This window comes from Phyllostomus discolor, chromosome 5 (genome assembly GCF_004126475.2).
Source record: "Phyllostomus discolor isolate MPI-MPIP mPhyDis1 chromosome 5, mPhyDis1.pri.v3, whole genome shotgun sequence".
Lineage (NCBI taxonomy): Eukaryota > Metazoa > Chordata > Mammalia > Chiroptera > Phyllostomidae > Phyllostomus > Phyllostomus discolor.
Window position 1 is genome coordinate 173,880,205 of NC_040907.2, and position 16,271 is coordinate 173,896,475.

Consider the following 16,271-nt stretch of genomic DNA (forward strand, 5'->3'; position numbering starts at 1 on the left):
TGACGAGAAGACGAAGGCGAAGAACCTGAAAGGGCTGGTCCCGTGTCATGCTCCTCGGCGTGCGGGGCCCCTTCGGGGAGGGCCGGGCAGGTTTTGCCTGCTGGGGAATCCGTGCGGGCACCTGCGGTGCCGACACGGCCACGTGGCAGGAGACAGTCTCCGTGCGAGGGTGTGGTGCCCGCCGTGGGCACTCCCACCTGTCACAGCGAACGCCGGCCCGGCCTGCCCACTGCTGAGATACCCCCCACGCTTCCTGCAGCCTTTGAGAACAGCCTCTTCCGACCAGGCGGGTGCTTAGCGCCAGGACGGGGGTGACACAAAGGCCTGCTGGGAAGGGGGGCCCCCCACACACACATTCAGTTAGAAACGAAGAGGGAGCCACCCCCGGGGGCAGTGCCCACCGGGCGAAGGTGGCGTCTGGGTGAGTGGCATTTATTTTCCTTCCCGTATTGTCTGCATTCTTCTGTAAGGAGCAGGGGTTGTTCTTATAGCCATTTTAAAAAAGCCACCTGAGCCCTGGCTGGCATAGCTCAGTAGATTGAGCACGGGCCTGCAAACCAAAGGGCTGCCAGTTCGATTCCCAGTCGAGGCATGTGCCTGGGCTGCGGGCCTGGTCTCCAGTGGGGGGTGCATGAGAGGCCACCACACACTGATGTTTCTCTCCCTCTCTTTCTCCCTCCCTTCCCCTCTGTCTAAAAATAAGTAAATAAAATCTTTTTTAAAAGCCATCTGAAACAAAAGGTTTTACCCAAACGTTCATTTCCCCTGGAGGTTTCAGACTGTAGGGCCCTTGAGGAGGTGGGTGGGTGGGTGGGTGGGGTGTGAAGGCCACCGTGCTGCTGGGGCCACAGGCTGGGGTAGGCATCTGTGACAGCAGGTTGGGGGTGGGGCGGGCGGGCTGGGAGGGGCTCGGAGGCGTGTGGACACGTTCTGGAAGCTGGTCTCTGGCTTCCTCCTTCATGACCCGCACTAGACCGGCCGGGGAGCAAGGAGGCGGAGCCCTTGCTTCACAGCGGGGACTCCTGGTAAAACCGCCGGCCCCCAGACTCCGGCCGGCTTTGCGCCCCCGGTCCCTTTCACGCTGCTGCGATCCCCCAGGTCCTTGCTCGGTGGTTCCAGAGGGGCTGTGCAGGGAGGCTGGCGGACACCGCGTGGTCACGGGGTCCTCTGTGTGCCCTCCTGTGTCCCCCACACGAGCCCTGCAGGTCACCATCCCACTCACAGGAGACGGTGGCCCAAGGACAGTGACGATGCTCCAGGTCACGGGGCTGGGCACTGGCCGTGGGGAGACGAGCCCTGAACCCGTCGGGCTCCGAAGCAGGTGTCCCGCCCCCCCCCCGCCCCCCCGGCCGGGTGCAGCAGGGGGCGCGCACCCTGCAGAGCGCTTCCAGGTCACCAGTGGGGGGGGGGGGGGGCGGTCTGTGTGCACTGCTCTCCTGTGAACGTGGGGGAAAGCAGCGATGCCACACAAAAATAACATGTCGGGAATCTAAAACTTTTCATTTTTCTTACAAAAATTAAGATGCATGTAAAGAGAAGAACCAACAAAAGTTCTTTGAAAAAACCTATTTTAAGGCCCGGAAGCTCAACCCTTCCTCTCTCGGTCTTGGTCGCTGGGCACGGGTGGGGCGGTCCCACATCTGCCATAGCTGTGACCTCCCTTCGGCTAGCTGTCCAGTGACCTCCGGACACCGGGACCGGAGCCCCGACCTTCCTGTCCGTTGTCTGGACAGCTGGCAGCCCGGCCAGCGCTCACCAGCGCCCACCAGCGCCCCCCGGCTCCTCGTCCTCTCCTGTCCGGCCTTCCGAGGCGAAGCTCCCTGCGGGACCACACCTGTGACTGCTCGCGGTCTGGGCAGAGAGCCGGCCCGCGTGGGGGACGCACGCCACCCCCGGGGCCCGGGGCTTCGTCCCGCCTCTGGTCCGGGAAGGGAGAGAAGCTGACAGCCATCCTGTCCCCCACTGCACCTGTTAGGACCTGGTCCACAGGGGACCAGGACATCTCGGGGCACCTCCAGACGCAGGGGAGACCGCACCAGTCTGCCCTGTCCGGCGACAGGCTGAAAACCCAGGATGAGAGGGAACGGCCATTTCACGTCAGAGGGGCCCGTGTCTCCCACGCCCGGTTGCAGAATCACACAGAACAGTTTGGATGCGAGAATTTACTAAAACCGGTTCCAGGTTACAGGGCACGGAATACAAAAATAAGGGTTTCCACTAGAAAAGAGTGCACGGCAGCGCTGGGGCACCCACAGGGCCCCTGGGATGCGTAAGGCGAGGCCTCATCGGGCTGCGGCTCCCTCCGCGAGCCACGGGCTCTGCAACCCCACGGGAATTTGAGGCCGAAGTTTCTGGAAGATACCGTTGGGCTCCCTCTCAGCCGAGACACACGGGGAGAAGGCTTCGGAAGTGCTGGCAGTGCGCAGGCCCTCTGGAAGTCACCGGGTGCTCAGCTGGATCGCGGAGGACGGCGGGTCACCTGGCGGAGGGGACAGGTGGGCACCCCCATCGGTCCGTGAGAGGTTCGCATTCGCCGCCACGTGGAGGCTCACGACCAAAACGGGAGTGTGCCTTTGCCGACTCGCCCGTCTAGGCGTTCCCGGTGTGGCTGAAGTGTCCCTGAAACGACAGGAGAGCACGGGTGGGCATTGACTCCACCGACTGGGCTCCTCCGCCAGGCGGCGTGTTCGCGCGCGCAGCGCTGCATCTCCGGGGCCCGGGCTCCACCTGCGAGGGCGGCCCGACTCTGAGGCCGTGCGCGCTTACAGCGTGCACGGACCGCGCCTCGGGGGCGCGCAGCGCGGGGCGGACCAGCGCCAGGAGGCGGAAATCGCGGCGGAACGATCGCTCAGGTCTGACGCTTTCCTGGCGCACAGGACACGGCCTGCGCGGCAGCGCACTGCGCTCCGGTGCACGTGCGGTGACAGCGCCGTGTCTGAAAACGCACCCTCCCCGGCCCTGGCCCGAGCCCGGGCCTGCAGGACGGAGCGCGGCAAGCCCAGGAGAAGGCGGGCGGACTTGCTTCCGCCGGCGCCTGGCTCCGCTCCCGCTCCAGGGCAGCGCTTCCAGATGCTACAGATGTGCAGAGCCACCAGCGGTGAGACAGACAAGCAAACAGATCAGACAAACACCGTAAAGGTCACCCATCTGGAGATGAAAGGAGTGCGGGAAACGTATGTCCATTTAGAATCAGTGATCATCCTACCGGGCCCCTCCCGCTGTCCCTGCAGGGCGGCAAATGAACCAGACCACCCCCCTCACCCTCCATCTCTGCCCCTGTGGCACCCTCCCCCCACAGTCAGGCCGTGGGGACAGGGTGGACACGGGAATGACACACAGGCTCAGGAGGGCTCCCCGGCTCCAGGAGCTGCCGTTGGCTCCAATGAACAGGCTGGGGTCCCAGATCCGTTTGGGAGGAAGTGGGGTGGGAGGGTGCTAGTCCGAGCTACCAAAGACCATGGTGTCCGTGTTGGCCTCCGGTTTGGGCAATAGAACCCACGAGCGCCAGATGAAAGGAAGCAGAGAACACCAGCGACGGGCAGTATTAAAAGGCCCGACCGTTTTTCTATTTGACACCCCCCCCCCCCCACCATGTAGTTCAGCAAGACGGGCCAGGCCAGCACTCCCGAGGCCACGCTGAGCTCTGGACCAGGACCTGAGCCCCAAGCGGGGGGCACTGTGTCTCGCTGGCCCAGAGGCCTATGTTTAAAACTGCAATCTTGTCTTTTCTTTTCTTTTCTTTTCTTTTCCCAGGAGAATGCGTCCACCCATCAGGGTCCTCACACTGGCAAAGGCCAGAGGGAAGCCACACAGGGCAGGGCCAGGCGACCCAACAATCCCCGAGGTGGGATGCCCGCCCTCGGGCGGGGAGGACCAGCCAGAGCTGGGCCACAGGGGCTGTCTCTGCAGGAGCTGGGACCCTGCAGGCAGGCACCGAGGGGCTGCCCTCAAGGGAGGGGAGGGAGCAACGCTCTGGCCCCCAGCCCTCGCACCCTGTGATTTCCACGTCACACTTGGGGCCCTACAGGCTGAGCTGGCCCGAGATAGGGAGGCTGCTCCCAGGCCCCGGTCCGGCGCCGGAGCACCCCTGGAAGGAATGGGAGCCTGGCTGCTTCTGGGCCCGCAGCGCCTGACGGACCACAGCAGAGAGGGCGGCTTGGCCGCAGTGTTGCAGGGACACCCCACAGGACGTGCCGCCGTGTCCCACCGCACCAGCAGAGGACGGCTCTGTTCCAGCCGGCAGTAGCCAGGGCAGAGGGGCTCGGGGCTGGGAGGAGATGTCTCCAAATGGCACCCTGAGTACGGGCTGGACCTTCCCAGGGACCGCCAGAGAGAACTCCATCAGCAACCACTGGGCCGGCGTTGTGGACACGGCGAGCTGGAGCGGACCCGACAGGGAAGGGGCCGGCACGCCCACCGGGAAAACCAGCGTGAGGAGGTGTGTGGGGAGTCCTTGCCTTCGTGGGCAATGACCCATGATGAGAATGAGGACAGGCACTCGGGCCCTGAGCTGAGACGGCCACACAGAGATCAGACCCGCGGATGCCCCACCAGGTCGGAAACACACCAGGGAGTCGGGGGTGCACGGGTTACTGGGGAGAAGTGCCCAATACGCTGAGCAGCTTGAGCTGGGTTCCCGCGCTGGGTTCCCGCTAGGAGTTCCACCCGGGCCCCGCCCCCGGGCCCCGCCCCTGGGTAACAGGGGAGAAGCGCCCAATATGCCGAGAAGCGTGCGCTGGGTTCCCGCCAGGAGTTCCACCGGCCCCGCTCCTGGGCCGCGGCCGGGCAGGAGGCACCCGTACTCAGAGCGGCGGGCATGCCTAATGAAGCCGTCTGGCATGCGGGCCGCCCCCGCCCGTGATCTGTGTTAAGCACGGCTCCCTGGGATCCTGCATCGCTAAAAATACTATTTGCTTTTTATTTAACACTGAACTTTCAATGTTCTGGAATACAAAAATAGTGTCTTATTATTTTAACAGCTTGGGGGGGAACTGGCCATGTTACCAGGAGAAGAAGATATGTGCAGCGACGGCCTGCTCAAATGTCAAGAGGTGGGACTTCCCAAGTTCACATTCAGTCTCTGTTTACACTAGGCTTTTAGAAATAGTGGGTGTAAATATTAAATCTCCCAAGCCTGGGTGAAGGTTTATTGAAAATAACTACAAATAAAGAGGAACTGATTTTTTAAAGTCGGTTTCTGAAATCTAGATGAAAAAGAGTATCAAGCATTAACAAAAAATGATCTATTTACATATCAATATAGGTCTTCTGCTCGCAGACTCATTTCCTGTGGAAGGCGGCAGAGGCGCGCCTGGGGAGTTACAAAGGAAGGAAAAACCCTCATCAAACAGGTGCTGTTGTTCAAACAGACTATATTAGCCGAAACGATCCCATCAGCCACTTGAGCCAAATTTTTTTTCCCTTAAGCCCCTCGTGCCGGAACGCGGCCTCTGAGCGCGCAGGCCCACGTTGCAGTCCGGGCCTGCGTGCCCCATGGGCGGGGCGTCCCGCCGCTGTGGGGTAAGGAGACAGAAGGTCAGTGGTGGCATCGCCCGGGGCCCAGCGTGGGTCCCATTCCTCAAGGTAAGTGTTACTTCCCGGCACTGCCGGGCATGTCCGACGGTCATGTGTGTCAGCCTGAAACAGCGCAGTTCAGGAGCTGGGTCTCTGACCCCCCCCCCCCCCCCCACGCAGAACTACGGAACCTGCGGGGACTTTCCTGGAGACAGCACAGGCGGGGGGGCAGAGCACACCTCCACGGAGTGACTCTGCCGTGAGGCGCTGTTCTCGTGCCTGTCTGATGGCTTCAGATTACCAGGGGTTCACGGGGGTGACCATGGACACAGTTTCCGTCCTGGCTTAGCTCGACACCGTGGCCTGTCACTGTAAGACACGGGAGCTGCCGCCTGTCGACTGAGGATCTCCTTTGTTGACTCAATCCTTTGCTCGTCAAAGACAGAAGGACACGGCTTCTCTGGAAATCTCTCGGCGACGGCAGAAACGCACAGACACGCAGACACACGCACCCACACGCACACACGCCTGGCTTCTGTGTGGACATTAAACAAGTCTGCTTCGCTGCAATATTAGGATTCCTGGTTTTAAATTGAATCACCCAAGAATTACAGAGGTTATCAAAGATGTATTAACTTGTTCTTAGAATGAGCTCAGCATTAATAACAAAGGTGTTACTGGGCTAATGCTCACGTGCACCCCTGCCTGCCGCCCGCCCGGACGGCGCTCAGACCCACCGCCTCCGCTCTGAGCTGCTGGTGCGACCACGGCTCTTCCCCCGACGCCTGCGGTCTGCGGGCAGTTTACGGCCCGGGAGAGGGAAGCTGACACAGAGACGAGGAGAAACAAGTGGATTCCTGCTTGGGCCACTAAGTGAGGGCAGCCTCTCTCCCAGATGCACGGCCAAGGTCTCCGTGTTCATCGTATCTGGGGCCCGTTCCCTTCCCTGACTCCTGCTTTCAAGAACATTGCAAATGTATTCGCAATGTCTATTTCCAACTTGAAGCTGCAAACAAATTAGTGTGCGCCCCCCGAAGAATGCTAAGAAAAGCTTAAATCAGTCTGGGGCCGTTTTATTTACACCCCTCGTCCCGTGCAATGTAACTGCCATTTCTAACGACTTCGTCTTACGGATCTAAAATTTAAGGACAGGTGTGCGCTTACGGGGCGCGAGAAGGTTAAGGCACTTACAGATTCCCCTGCAAGGCACCTCGGGCAGGGCCGGGCTGGGCTCCTTCCGCCGCTCGGAGGGATCTGGTCAACAAATCACAGCCGCAGACGGGTCAGAACAATGGTTACCGGTGCTTTTTATGAAAGCATGTCAGTGGGTTCCCGGCTGGTGCGGCAGGAACAGGAACCTACCCCGGCAGTCGGTGGCCCCGGGCTGCTGTCTGGCCTCGGCGTGGGCAGGCGGCCTCGGGGCGGCGCCTCCAGCTCCTCACCGCCCCGGCAGGGCCCCCGGGCGCCGGCCGGCACCTGCGGGCAGCCCCGCCACTGCGCAGCTGCGTCCGAGCTCCGGCAGGCCCGCTTCTGGAACAAACAAAGTTTCGCTAGAGACGTCCTTGGGAAGCACGCAGCGCTCTAATCCAATTTGCTCCCCAAAAACTTCGGCTGCACTCTCGGGCCCCCGTGGAGCCCGGAGGGTTTATGGGACGTCTGAGGAGGAGACTTTAAACCTCGTCTTCAGGAATAACCATCATCAGTTACGTGTAACCTCATTATTTCCCAAATTGTCTGATATTTACTTAGCTTTATAGACTTAACATAGTCATTTTTAATAATGTGGGCAGAAACTCTTGTCATAAACTATCGTGACTGGTTTATTGATATTGGAAATGTACAAAACCTATAAATTCTGTTCAAGAAACTAAACCTCCACTTCAGCACACGCTGCCGTGTACTGAGTGGCGTGCCTTCTCCATGCAGCAGGGAGAGCCCCCACGCCTGCCACTCCTCTCCTTAGGGACACCGGAGACCCACCCAACTTCCCTCCAAGAGAGGCGCACGCGGCCCGTGGCTATAACCTTCGGAAAACTCAGCGTCCGGTTCCTGCTTCCCCTCGAACTAAGGACAAACTGCCAGACCAATCCCGGGAGCTAAAGGGAGATTCCTCGCTCTTGCAGTGCCACGACTGCGCACTCCGAGGTCACACTGTCCTTGCCGACAGAGCTGGACACAGGGACCGGCCTGGCCCAGCGGCGTCTTGGGTGCTGTGGGTCGCCGCAGGCCCGGCTGCAGACAGCGCCCGCCGGTGACACCAGAGGCCGCGCCTTCCGCAGTCACATGCAAACCATCGTTGTGATTCGGGCCCCATGATCTATGACCTGTGCTGTTACTTATTTGACATTTTCTAATCGGCGCCAATTCACTCAACGGTTTCGTTCAGTGCGGAAGCTTCCTTGCAGGTTCGGCCTGCTGGTCCCTCTGCAGTTCTCCCGCACGCCTGAGAGCAGGCGCTCAGGGGTGGAAACGGACACGGGGAACTCCGAGCCCTCGAGCCACTGGAGTGAGGTCTTCGCCTGAGTGCTTGACCTCCAGGTGGGGGAAGACAAGGGCAGCCGCCCAGTCACCCACCTCCTACAGCCCTTCCCGAAAGGCGGGGAGGCTCTGGAAATCTACCTCAACCCCGCCCCGAGCAAAGCTTACAGACAGAGAACGCCACAGGCCCATAAAAGAAATGCCAGGCAGTTGGAGGGTGGGTCCCGGGGCTCCCGCCCACCCCCACCCACATGGGCCCTGTCGTGAGCGGGGACAGGAGGGCACAGGGGTGGACGGAGGAGGGACCCCAGTGGAGGGGTGATGGCCACCCACCACAGACACGAGAGGGCGAGGGCAGCAGTGTGCGGAGCAGAGGGCGTGCAAGGAAGGGTGATGCCACCCGCACAACTCGGGAAGCAGGCACCAGAGCCGTCTTCGAAGGGGAAGAGGGTGGGTGACAGGCCCTTGGGCGCTGGGTGGCGGAGACGCAGAGAAGGAAAGGAGGGAGCGTTCCAGGTCCTGGGAGTAAAGCAGACCAAACCAGCAGGAGGGGCCTCCCAGATACACACCCGCAGCGGCGGCCACGCCCAACGGGCCCACAGGCTGGGAGGGGGACCCTCAGACCGGCGGTCCTTCGGGACAGCCAATACCATAAAAATCCCCCGGAAGCAGTCCCGATCAGAGAGAAAACCGTGGTTCAACACCCTAAAAACATAACAAAACACATTCAGACAGACGTCTGAGGACACACAGACTGCCTTGAATCACAAATGCAAAACCACGAGCAGGAAGGGACAAAAGCAGGAAGAGTCGGGAGAACTCAGGGAAGTGAGGAAGGAGAAAAGGAAATCACGTCGGACACGAGGCGTGAATCAGAAAGTGCCCAGGGGAGTGGAGGCGACATTCTAGGTGGAGGAGGTCTCGCAGGTGAGGGCGACAGCGGCCAGTCCCTCCTCACACACACACACACACACACACACACACACACACACGGCGGGCTGTCTGCTTTCATCGCCCATCTTGTCCTCTGCCCCCGCCCCTGCCACCTCGGTGGTCTGTGGACTACTCCCCGACCCGCCCTCACTCTGACCACCACCGCTTTCATCTCCCACAGCGGCGCCAGAGGCAGCTCTCCCATCATCAGCGTGATGACTCAGTGTGACAACGCAGCTTCACTATTTACTTCCCAGCCTGGAGGGTGAGCCCTGCAGCGACCAGCCGGCACCGACCCCGCAGTGGGAGACAAGGCTCAGGGATGGCAGAGCTGACACAGAAGGAACCTGCGACCCTGGATGTCTGTGGTCTGGGGCGCCCCGACCTCACACGTGTATTTAGGGTACCTACGTCCCCCTCGCAGCACCGCTCCCCTTTACACCCTTAGGGGGTTGAATCAAACTTCCACTTTGAGCCGGCGCGGTGCGAGGCCTCCCTGCTACAGAAGCCGCCCCCTGTGCCCCGGTAACACGCTCCCAGGAGTGGGGTGACTGTGACAACGACGCCGGCTTAGGGACCAGGCAGTGCGCGGCGAGGAAGCGTGTGCGGCGGGGTACAAAGTCAGACCCTCCTCCTGCCGCGGAGATACTTGGAAGCGCCTTGCCCGCAGTGATTCGGCAGACACCCTGTGTAAGCGCCTGCCCACGTCCCACACCGCTTCCCTCCGCATCCCGCACAAGTCAGATCACCGCCCCCGCCGCCGTTCGCCGCTCAGCCCAGCGGGGACGGGCGTCTGCCCAACCGCTGCCCTTCCGCACCCGCCCGGGGCTTTCGCGGGCGCGGGAGGCGGGACGGGGGGACGCCACCACCTGCCCAGACCCCGAGGCCTCAGGGCCTCGCAGGGAGCCCCGCGCGCCCAGGAGAGGCGCTGGTCTCCCAAAGCTCGGGAGTGTGCGGGTCCCGTGGCGCTCCGGTCCCGCACCTCTGCGCAGGCGCGGCCGGAAGAAGGCTCCGCCTACCCCAAGGCCCCGCCCCCAACAGGTGTGGTCTGGCCGCTGCAGTCCCGCCTCCTCGTAGCCCGGGCCACCGGGAAGCGGGAAGCCCACTGAGGGCCTGCCCGAGGACGCCGCCCGTCCGTTCCTACGGCCCAGGCCCCGGGGGACTCACCGCGTCCCCCGGAACCTGCAGCTCCTCCAGCCTCCGCCGACGCCACCGGCCCAGCGCCAGGGTGTCCATGCGACCCACAGGCCGGAGTCCGCGGAGCTCTTCCCCCGCCCAGGCCGGCCGCGTCCGCGCCCCGACCCCCACGTGTCAGGGCGGGGGCCAATGAAAGGCAGGGGCGGGGTCCTGCGGGAACGCGGGAGTCCCACCCGGCGAGCGCCGCAGGCAGGAGTAGCGGAGACCAGAGTCTTCTGGACCTAAAGGATGTCTGTCCCCAGTCATGACTAAGAGGACTGGCCTCTCCCTTCTCCGATCGCAGAATCGGCCGTGAGGCTCCGAAAAACCTCCTCTTTAAGCGTCCCGCCACGCTTCCGTTGCAGACTGTGGAGCGGCTGGAGGGGCGCCCGCCTCCTCGTTCTTGCAATTGGCTGGCTTCCTGGCTGGTTGGCTGATAGATGGCGCAGTGAGCCAATCACCATGGGCGAGCCTGCGGGGTCTCTGGGATTTGTAGTCCCTGTGAGGTGGCCTCACTTCCGGGCCGGACGCGGCCTTGAAGGTTTCGTGCTGGTTCTGCGGTGCCAAACTGGGCTTGGCCTGGACTGTGGCTTCCGGGCCGGAACCCCCCGGGGCGCCCCACTTCTCTTAGACGGGGCTGCGCAGTCGGCATCCTCCGGTTGTGCAGAAGGGGAAACCAAGGTCTCGCCGCCCTACCCCCGGGGGTGGGCTTCCGGCTGTGCGCAGGGGTACCCAGATTGCTGATGGTTGGTAAACCGTGTGCTTAGCTGCGCCGCATCCTTCTAAATACGTCTACTGCCGTGCAGGGTGTTGGCGGAGAGGTAGTGGCGACACCTGTCAAAAATGGCAAGGCAGCCTTCACTCGGGGACCGTCCCGACAGGTACGGGGTTTGCACCAGGGACAGAGGTCGGGCTCGACTCCGACCTCCAGGGCAAGTGGGAATTCATAGCCTGTTTACCTAGGGTGTTTACTGAAGTTCTTAACATCTTACATTTCAAAAACGTTAAAGCTAATACAAGACATCTATGGTAGTTCGAGTGCTCACTATTTTCACGTTCAGTACGTTCACCGTGAGATGGAAACGGGGGGACTCCGTGACCTTGGATTCCTGCAGATGGTGCCCAGGACACAGTCAGCAGCAGAGAAACGGAGCCCAGCTGGACTGTATCAACACGGGAAACGTACGTGTCAACAGCGATATGCAAATGGCCAGCAGGCATTTGAAAAGATGCCCACCATCACTGATCATTAGGGAAATGCAGATCAGAACCACAGGGAGCTACCCCTGCATGCGCGTTCTGAGGGCTGTGATGATGATGATGATGATGATGATGATGCTGCTGCGGTGGCTAGAACAGGGAAATTGGAGCCACAGTGCGCTGCTGGCAGGAATGGGCAATGGCACACCCACTACTGAAAGCTGTGTGACAGCTCCTCAGAAACACCATGCGATTCTACAATTCCACTTCTGAGTGTGACGGAATGCAGGGATTAGAGCCCCGGTATTCAAAACACTCCTGTCATTCACAACAGCCGAGAGGTGCCAGTAACCCACATGCATGCCCGCAGAGGGGTACATGGGCAAACAACGTGTGGCGGAGACACACCGTGCACTCTTACCGAGCCTTCCAAGGGAAGGAAATTCCACACCTGCCGTGTGTGTGACGCTGAAGGACCGACGCTGGTCACAAAGGGACAAGTGCACTGTGTGCCACTGGAAGTACTGGAGTAGACGAGCTCATGGGGACAGACAGCAGGGTGGCGGTTTCCAGGGCGGCACGGGGGGAGGGGCACGGGGGTCTATTGCTTAAGGGGGACAGAGTTTCCACTCAGGAAATGAAGTGTGTCGGACCTGGATGTGGCTGATGGTTGCCCCAAAAGTTGAATGTGCTTATTGTCACCACCGAGCTGTACAGGAAAAAGAGGTTCAAGTGGCCCATTCCATGTTGTGTATGTTTCACCATAATAAAGACACAGCCGTTAAGAGGAGAGCTCTGTGTCCACGCACCGCTGCCGGTCACCGTGCACACCACCGTCAGGGGAAGTGGCTCAGGAGGCGGGTGGCCTGGGTTCCAGCTCCCCTGTGGGTTTCGGTCCCCTGGCCCTGCCATCCTTGCCCCTCGTTGGTGAGCAGGGGTGCTGACCGGGGCCTGCCTCACAGGGCGCTCTGGGTTTCTGGGGAGCTGTCTGTTCTGTACCGTGCCGAGCGAGGCATCCAGGACACAGCTCCCACTTGTGAGGCCGGCGTGCCAACCTGCAGTCCCTCCCAGCTGAGCGCTGGACCAGCTGGAGTTCGGAAGGGGCCAGGAGGGGTTTCATTGGCACTTAACAAAGGAGTGTGCTGGGCGAGAGCGGGCCTCTGAGCCCCAGCTCCGTCCTGTGTAAACAGGAGTGCCACAGCCTGCTCCCGGCCACCTGCCTGCCCGCCTGCCGGGGAACGCAGAGCTTCAGGGAGTGGCTGTGGCTCACCTCTAGCCACTGGCTCGGCACCTGGCCAACACAGACTTGGGGGGGGGGGGGGGCAGGGGCGGGGCTGGTAACAGTTTTGACCCTCAGCTGCGGCAAAGCCACTACTTCTATTCCATTGACTTATCAAAAATTACCACCTTCTTATCTCGGTTGGGCTGTAAAAGTGTGTGTGTGTGTGTGTGTGTGTGTGCACACGCACACGTGTGTCCCCTCCTCCTGGCACGGAGCCTGGCACACAGTAGCTGTTTCATAAATACGCCTTCCCTTGTCCTCTTACTAAAAAAAAAAAAAAACACGCCCTGGGTGGTGTAGCTCAGTGGATTGAGCGCAGGCTGCGAACCAAAGCATCGCAGGTTCGATTCCCAGTCAGGGCACATGTCTGGGTTGCAGGCCACGTGAGAGGCAACCACACATTAATGTTTCTCTCCCTTTCTCCCTCCCTTCCCCTCTCTAGAAATAAATAAATAAATTTTTTTAAAGAATATTTATTTTTTAAAAACCAGCACTTCTTGGACACTGATATAAGGCTGCATTTTTTCTTTGGAATTCAGTTTATGGAGCTGTTACACTGACAGTCGCCATCTTCACCCGGAAACCCCCCCTCTGGGATAGCCATCTCCTTGGATCCAGGATGTTGAGGGGACACCCCCGCCCCAGGGAGGCCAGGCACCCCCCAACTGGAGCAGCCACTACACACCCCTGTAGGCCACCCACCTCAGGTGGCCTCTCTCTTACCAACTAGGGTTCTGTGTCGCCCTCCGGAATTCCTGTCTCCGCCCCCCCAACCCCCGCCCTGGGCCCCGGACAGAGCCAGGCCAGCAGCCGGTACCCCGGATGGAACCGTGCCTTGGGCCTCAGAGCCTCTGCTGGCCAGTGTGGCGTCTGATGTCATGGGTGCCCACGGCAACCCTGCAGGGGCACCTTTGGTTCAGGCAGAGAAGGGGGCTCAGAGGTCACCTGCTGTGCTCGGGCCGCAGGGGGATGACGTGCAGGCCGGACTTCAGACACCGCTCTGTGCTTCACCCTCCTCTTCGGTTCCGGGTCAGAGCTTCGGACTGAGCTGCAGGCCGTCCTGCAAACGGGGGTGAGTGTCGTTGAACAAATGAGCTCCCCCTGCTGCCCAAGGGCCTCAGCTCCCCAGCGCAGGCTCCCAGGGCTGGGGGCCGGGCAGCCGGCCCTCAGTGGCCTCTGCTGGGCGGACCTGTCTCCTGAGTGCCCGCCTTGGCATTTGAGTGGAGTTGTGCACTGGACCCTGCGATTGTTCCCCTCCTGGGAATCTGCCCCAGCGTCCAGCACCGCCCCAGCCCCGGGGGGGAGCTCAGGGCAAGGCTGGTGGAGGGCGGAGTTCACCTTTAGCTATGTGGCACCTGCTCCAGCCGGGGCCTGGGGAGGCCTTCGGGAGAGGTGGCCCGCCCTCCAGCGTCCTTCCAGGAGCCGTCAGCTGAAGACAGCCAATGTCACCCCGGCCACCTCTCGTCTCTGCAATTCTGTCCCTTATTCCACAGTTGGAACCACATGTCACTGAAGGGTGGCAGGTCAGGGCTGCCCCCAGGCGCACGCTGGGCCCTCGCCTCCACTCGGGCCATCAGCTCCGCGGCACCCAGGCAACCCGCCCGCCCGGCCCACTCCCCGAGGACAGCTGGCCTGTCCCAGCAGGACTAGGGCCACGTAGGGCGCCCCGTCCCTGCAAGGCCAGCACAGCACTGTTTGCTGAGGGTCACGGCTCTGTTCCAGTCGTTTTATCTCTGGTTGTTTGTTTTTTTAAACAGCAAGACGCACAGCGAGACGTTCCCAGACGCCATCTGTATGACGGTCTATAGAGACATACTTCCTTAGGGCAAAAAGTAAGATAATAACCCACTGCTTTGCAACTTTCCAAATGTATCTGTGGACAGCTTTGTGATCTAAGCCAGGGCCCCAAGTTATCCCCTGATGTGGTAAGCGTGCTCTTGGGGGAAGGCCGGAAATAGGTGACTATTTCTCACCGGAAGACCCTGGGGCCAGAGCGCAGAGAGGTGCACGCGAGGCCGGGCGGCGTCTGCGCCCCGCCCCTTCCCGGACCCCCGCAACCGTGAGCCCCTGCTGCGCACACAGGGAGGGCTTTGTAGTCTGCCACGTTGCCTTCTCCCCACAGGCGCTGCAGACAAACAAAAACGCCAGGGAACGGCAAATGTGCCTTCGAAAACCAACGGCTTTAGGGCTGGCCAGAAGTGCTCCTTGTCCCTCCTCTGAACCCGTCCCTGCTCCCGCTGTCTCTCTCTCTCGGTGGCACTTGCTAACGGTCACACCAAGCACGCGCTCTGTGCTGTGCAGTGTTTCAAAAGGAGATGAAATTTGAGCATGTTTTATATTTCATCCTAAAATTCTTTTATTTGCAGGTGGGTGAAGTCACACGGCGTATGCCTGACAATCCACTTTGGCATGCGCTTTCTTGTAAATTATGGTTTCCTATAAATTACGGGGTGTTTTGCCTCTCGGCTCTCACGCCGCAGTACGGAGAAACCCCCAGCACGTGGAAATATGACGGGTGTCGCATGAGTGCGGGGCTTGGAAATAATAAGGATTATAAATGACTCGCCAGGTGTAGGAAGCAGGGGGGGCTTCGAGGGGAGAGGTAAACAGCCTTCTTTATGCGCCGCCTGAAGAAGGCACCGCGGGAGATATATCACTGTTCACCTGGTTTTTATTTCTAAGGGGGTTTTATGAACCCCTTTTTATCAATCAAAATAAATTGATTGCTAGTGAAGGCAATATTTTCTGACTATTTGAAGGTATAAAACAAAAGCAAAGACACACAAAGTCACCCATCACATCTCCCGGTAAACAAGAGGCACGCTCCCGCCGACTGCTAAATAGTGTTACAGGCTTTTATGGGCGCTCCGCAAAATGGGACGTTTCGTTTACAGGTGGGAGTGGGTCTGGAGACCCTCTGGAACCCGGCCTGAGCCCACCGTGGTGGTGACCAGGTGTTCTAGAACGCTCTTCTTGAGTATTCATGCCCCACCATAAAAGGACCATATTTCTGTAGGGGCAATACATTTATGGCTAAGAATAACTCAGTTCTGGGTAGGGACTCATATAATAACCTGATTCAAGGAGAGAGTGCGCTGGCGGCCTGGGGTCCGCTGAGAAGGGCCTCCCAAAGTGGGGTCCAGCCACTTCCAGCAGTGACAGTGATGGCAAATGCATGGGGACCAGACAATAAGCTTCTTCCCCGTGGGTGAGAACATCGCCCCTGGTCCTCCCCAGTCTGGGCCGGACAGCTTGGGACAAGTGGAGTAAGACCCAGCGCTTCCGAAGACAGGACCACATGGGCCTTCCCGTGGGGAGGGGCAGGGGGTGTGAGGGCCTCAGCCCTGGACCCTAGCAAGCTCCTTGCCTGGTCCCACCCAGCCCTTGGGGCAGCTGCGTCCGGCAGCCGACGGCCAGCACCTGGCAGAGCTGGCCTGTCCCGTCTGCAGACCGGCCAGACGTGGCTGAGCCCTCTCTGTCCCTCAGGTCCAAGGACCCAGGGCCACCTGTTTTAGGGTCCTGCACACCTGTCCCTTTTCAGAGGAAGGAGACTTCCCATTCTCTCTCCTCTTGTGCATTTCTTAGTTCGGACACGAACTGAAAAGGAAAGTACATCACATCGGAGAGTCTGAAGGTAACGTTGGCGTCAAAACTCCTGAGTGAGACATTTCTTCTGGTTAAAGCATCC

The 16,271-nt window shown here is 60.4% G+C and overlaps 1 protein-coding gene across 3 annotated transcripts; it reads right to left on the reverse strand.

The window, feature by feature from the left end:
• Positions 1–2,147: 2,147 nt before the first annotated feature.
• C5H10orf143 (chromosome 5 C10orf143 homolog) lies at positions 2,148–10,275 on the reverse strand. Of its 3 annotated transcripts, XM_028512679.2 has the most exons (4): positions 10,093–10,273; positions 6,877–7,044; positions 6,706–6,768; positions 2,148–2,619 (listed from the first exon to the last, which is right to left on the reverse strand). In XM_028512679.2, exons 1-4 carry the CDS (start codon positions 10,159–10,161, stop codon positions 2,590–2,592), a joined length of 330 nt encoding a protein of 109 aa, XP_028368480.1. In that variant the 5' UTR covers positions 10,162–10,273; the 3' UTR covers positions 2,148–2,589. The 3 variants fall into 3 exon arrangements, with proteins under 3 accessions (XP_028368480.1, XP_035883353.1, XP_035883351.1); XM_036027460.1 differs by lacking the exon at positions 6,706–6,768; XM_036027458.1 differs by lacking the exon at positions 2,148–2,619 and having other exon boundaries at positions 6,428–6,768; positions 10,093–10,275.
• Between the last annotated feature and the right edge of the window lie 5,996 nt (positions 10,276–16,271).

Coding starts and splice junctions, on each gene's coding strand:
- C5H10orf143 (XM_036027458.1), bottom strand. CDS start 10,161: ATGGACACCCTGGCGCTGGGCCGGTGGCGTCGGCGGAGGCTGGAGGAG. Junction 7,045..10,092: donor TGCAGGTTCCGGGGGACGCG/GTGAGTCCCCCG, acceptor TGTTTGTTCCAG/AAGCGGGCCTGCCGGAGCTC. Junction 6,769..6,876: donor CGGGGCCACCGACTGCCGGG/GTAGGTTCCTGT, acceptor TTTGTTGACCAG/ATCCCTCCGAGCGGCGGAAG.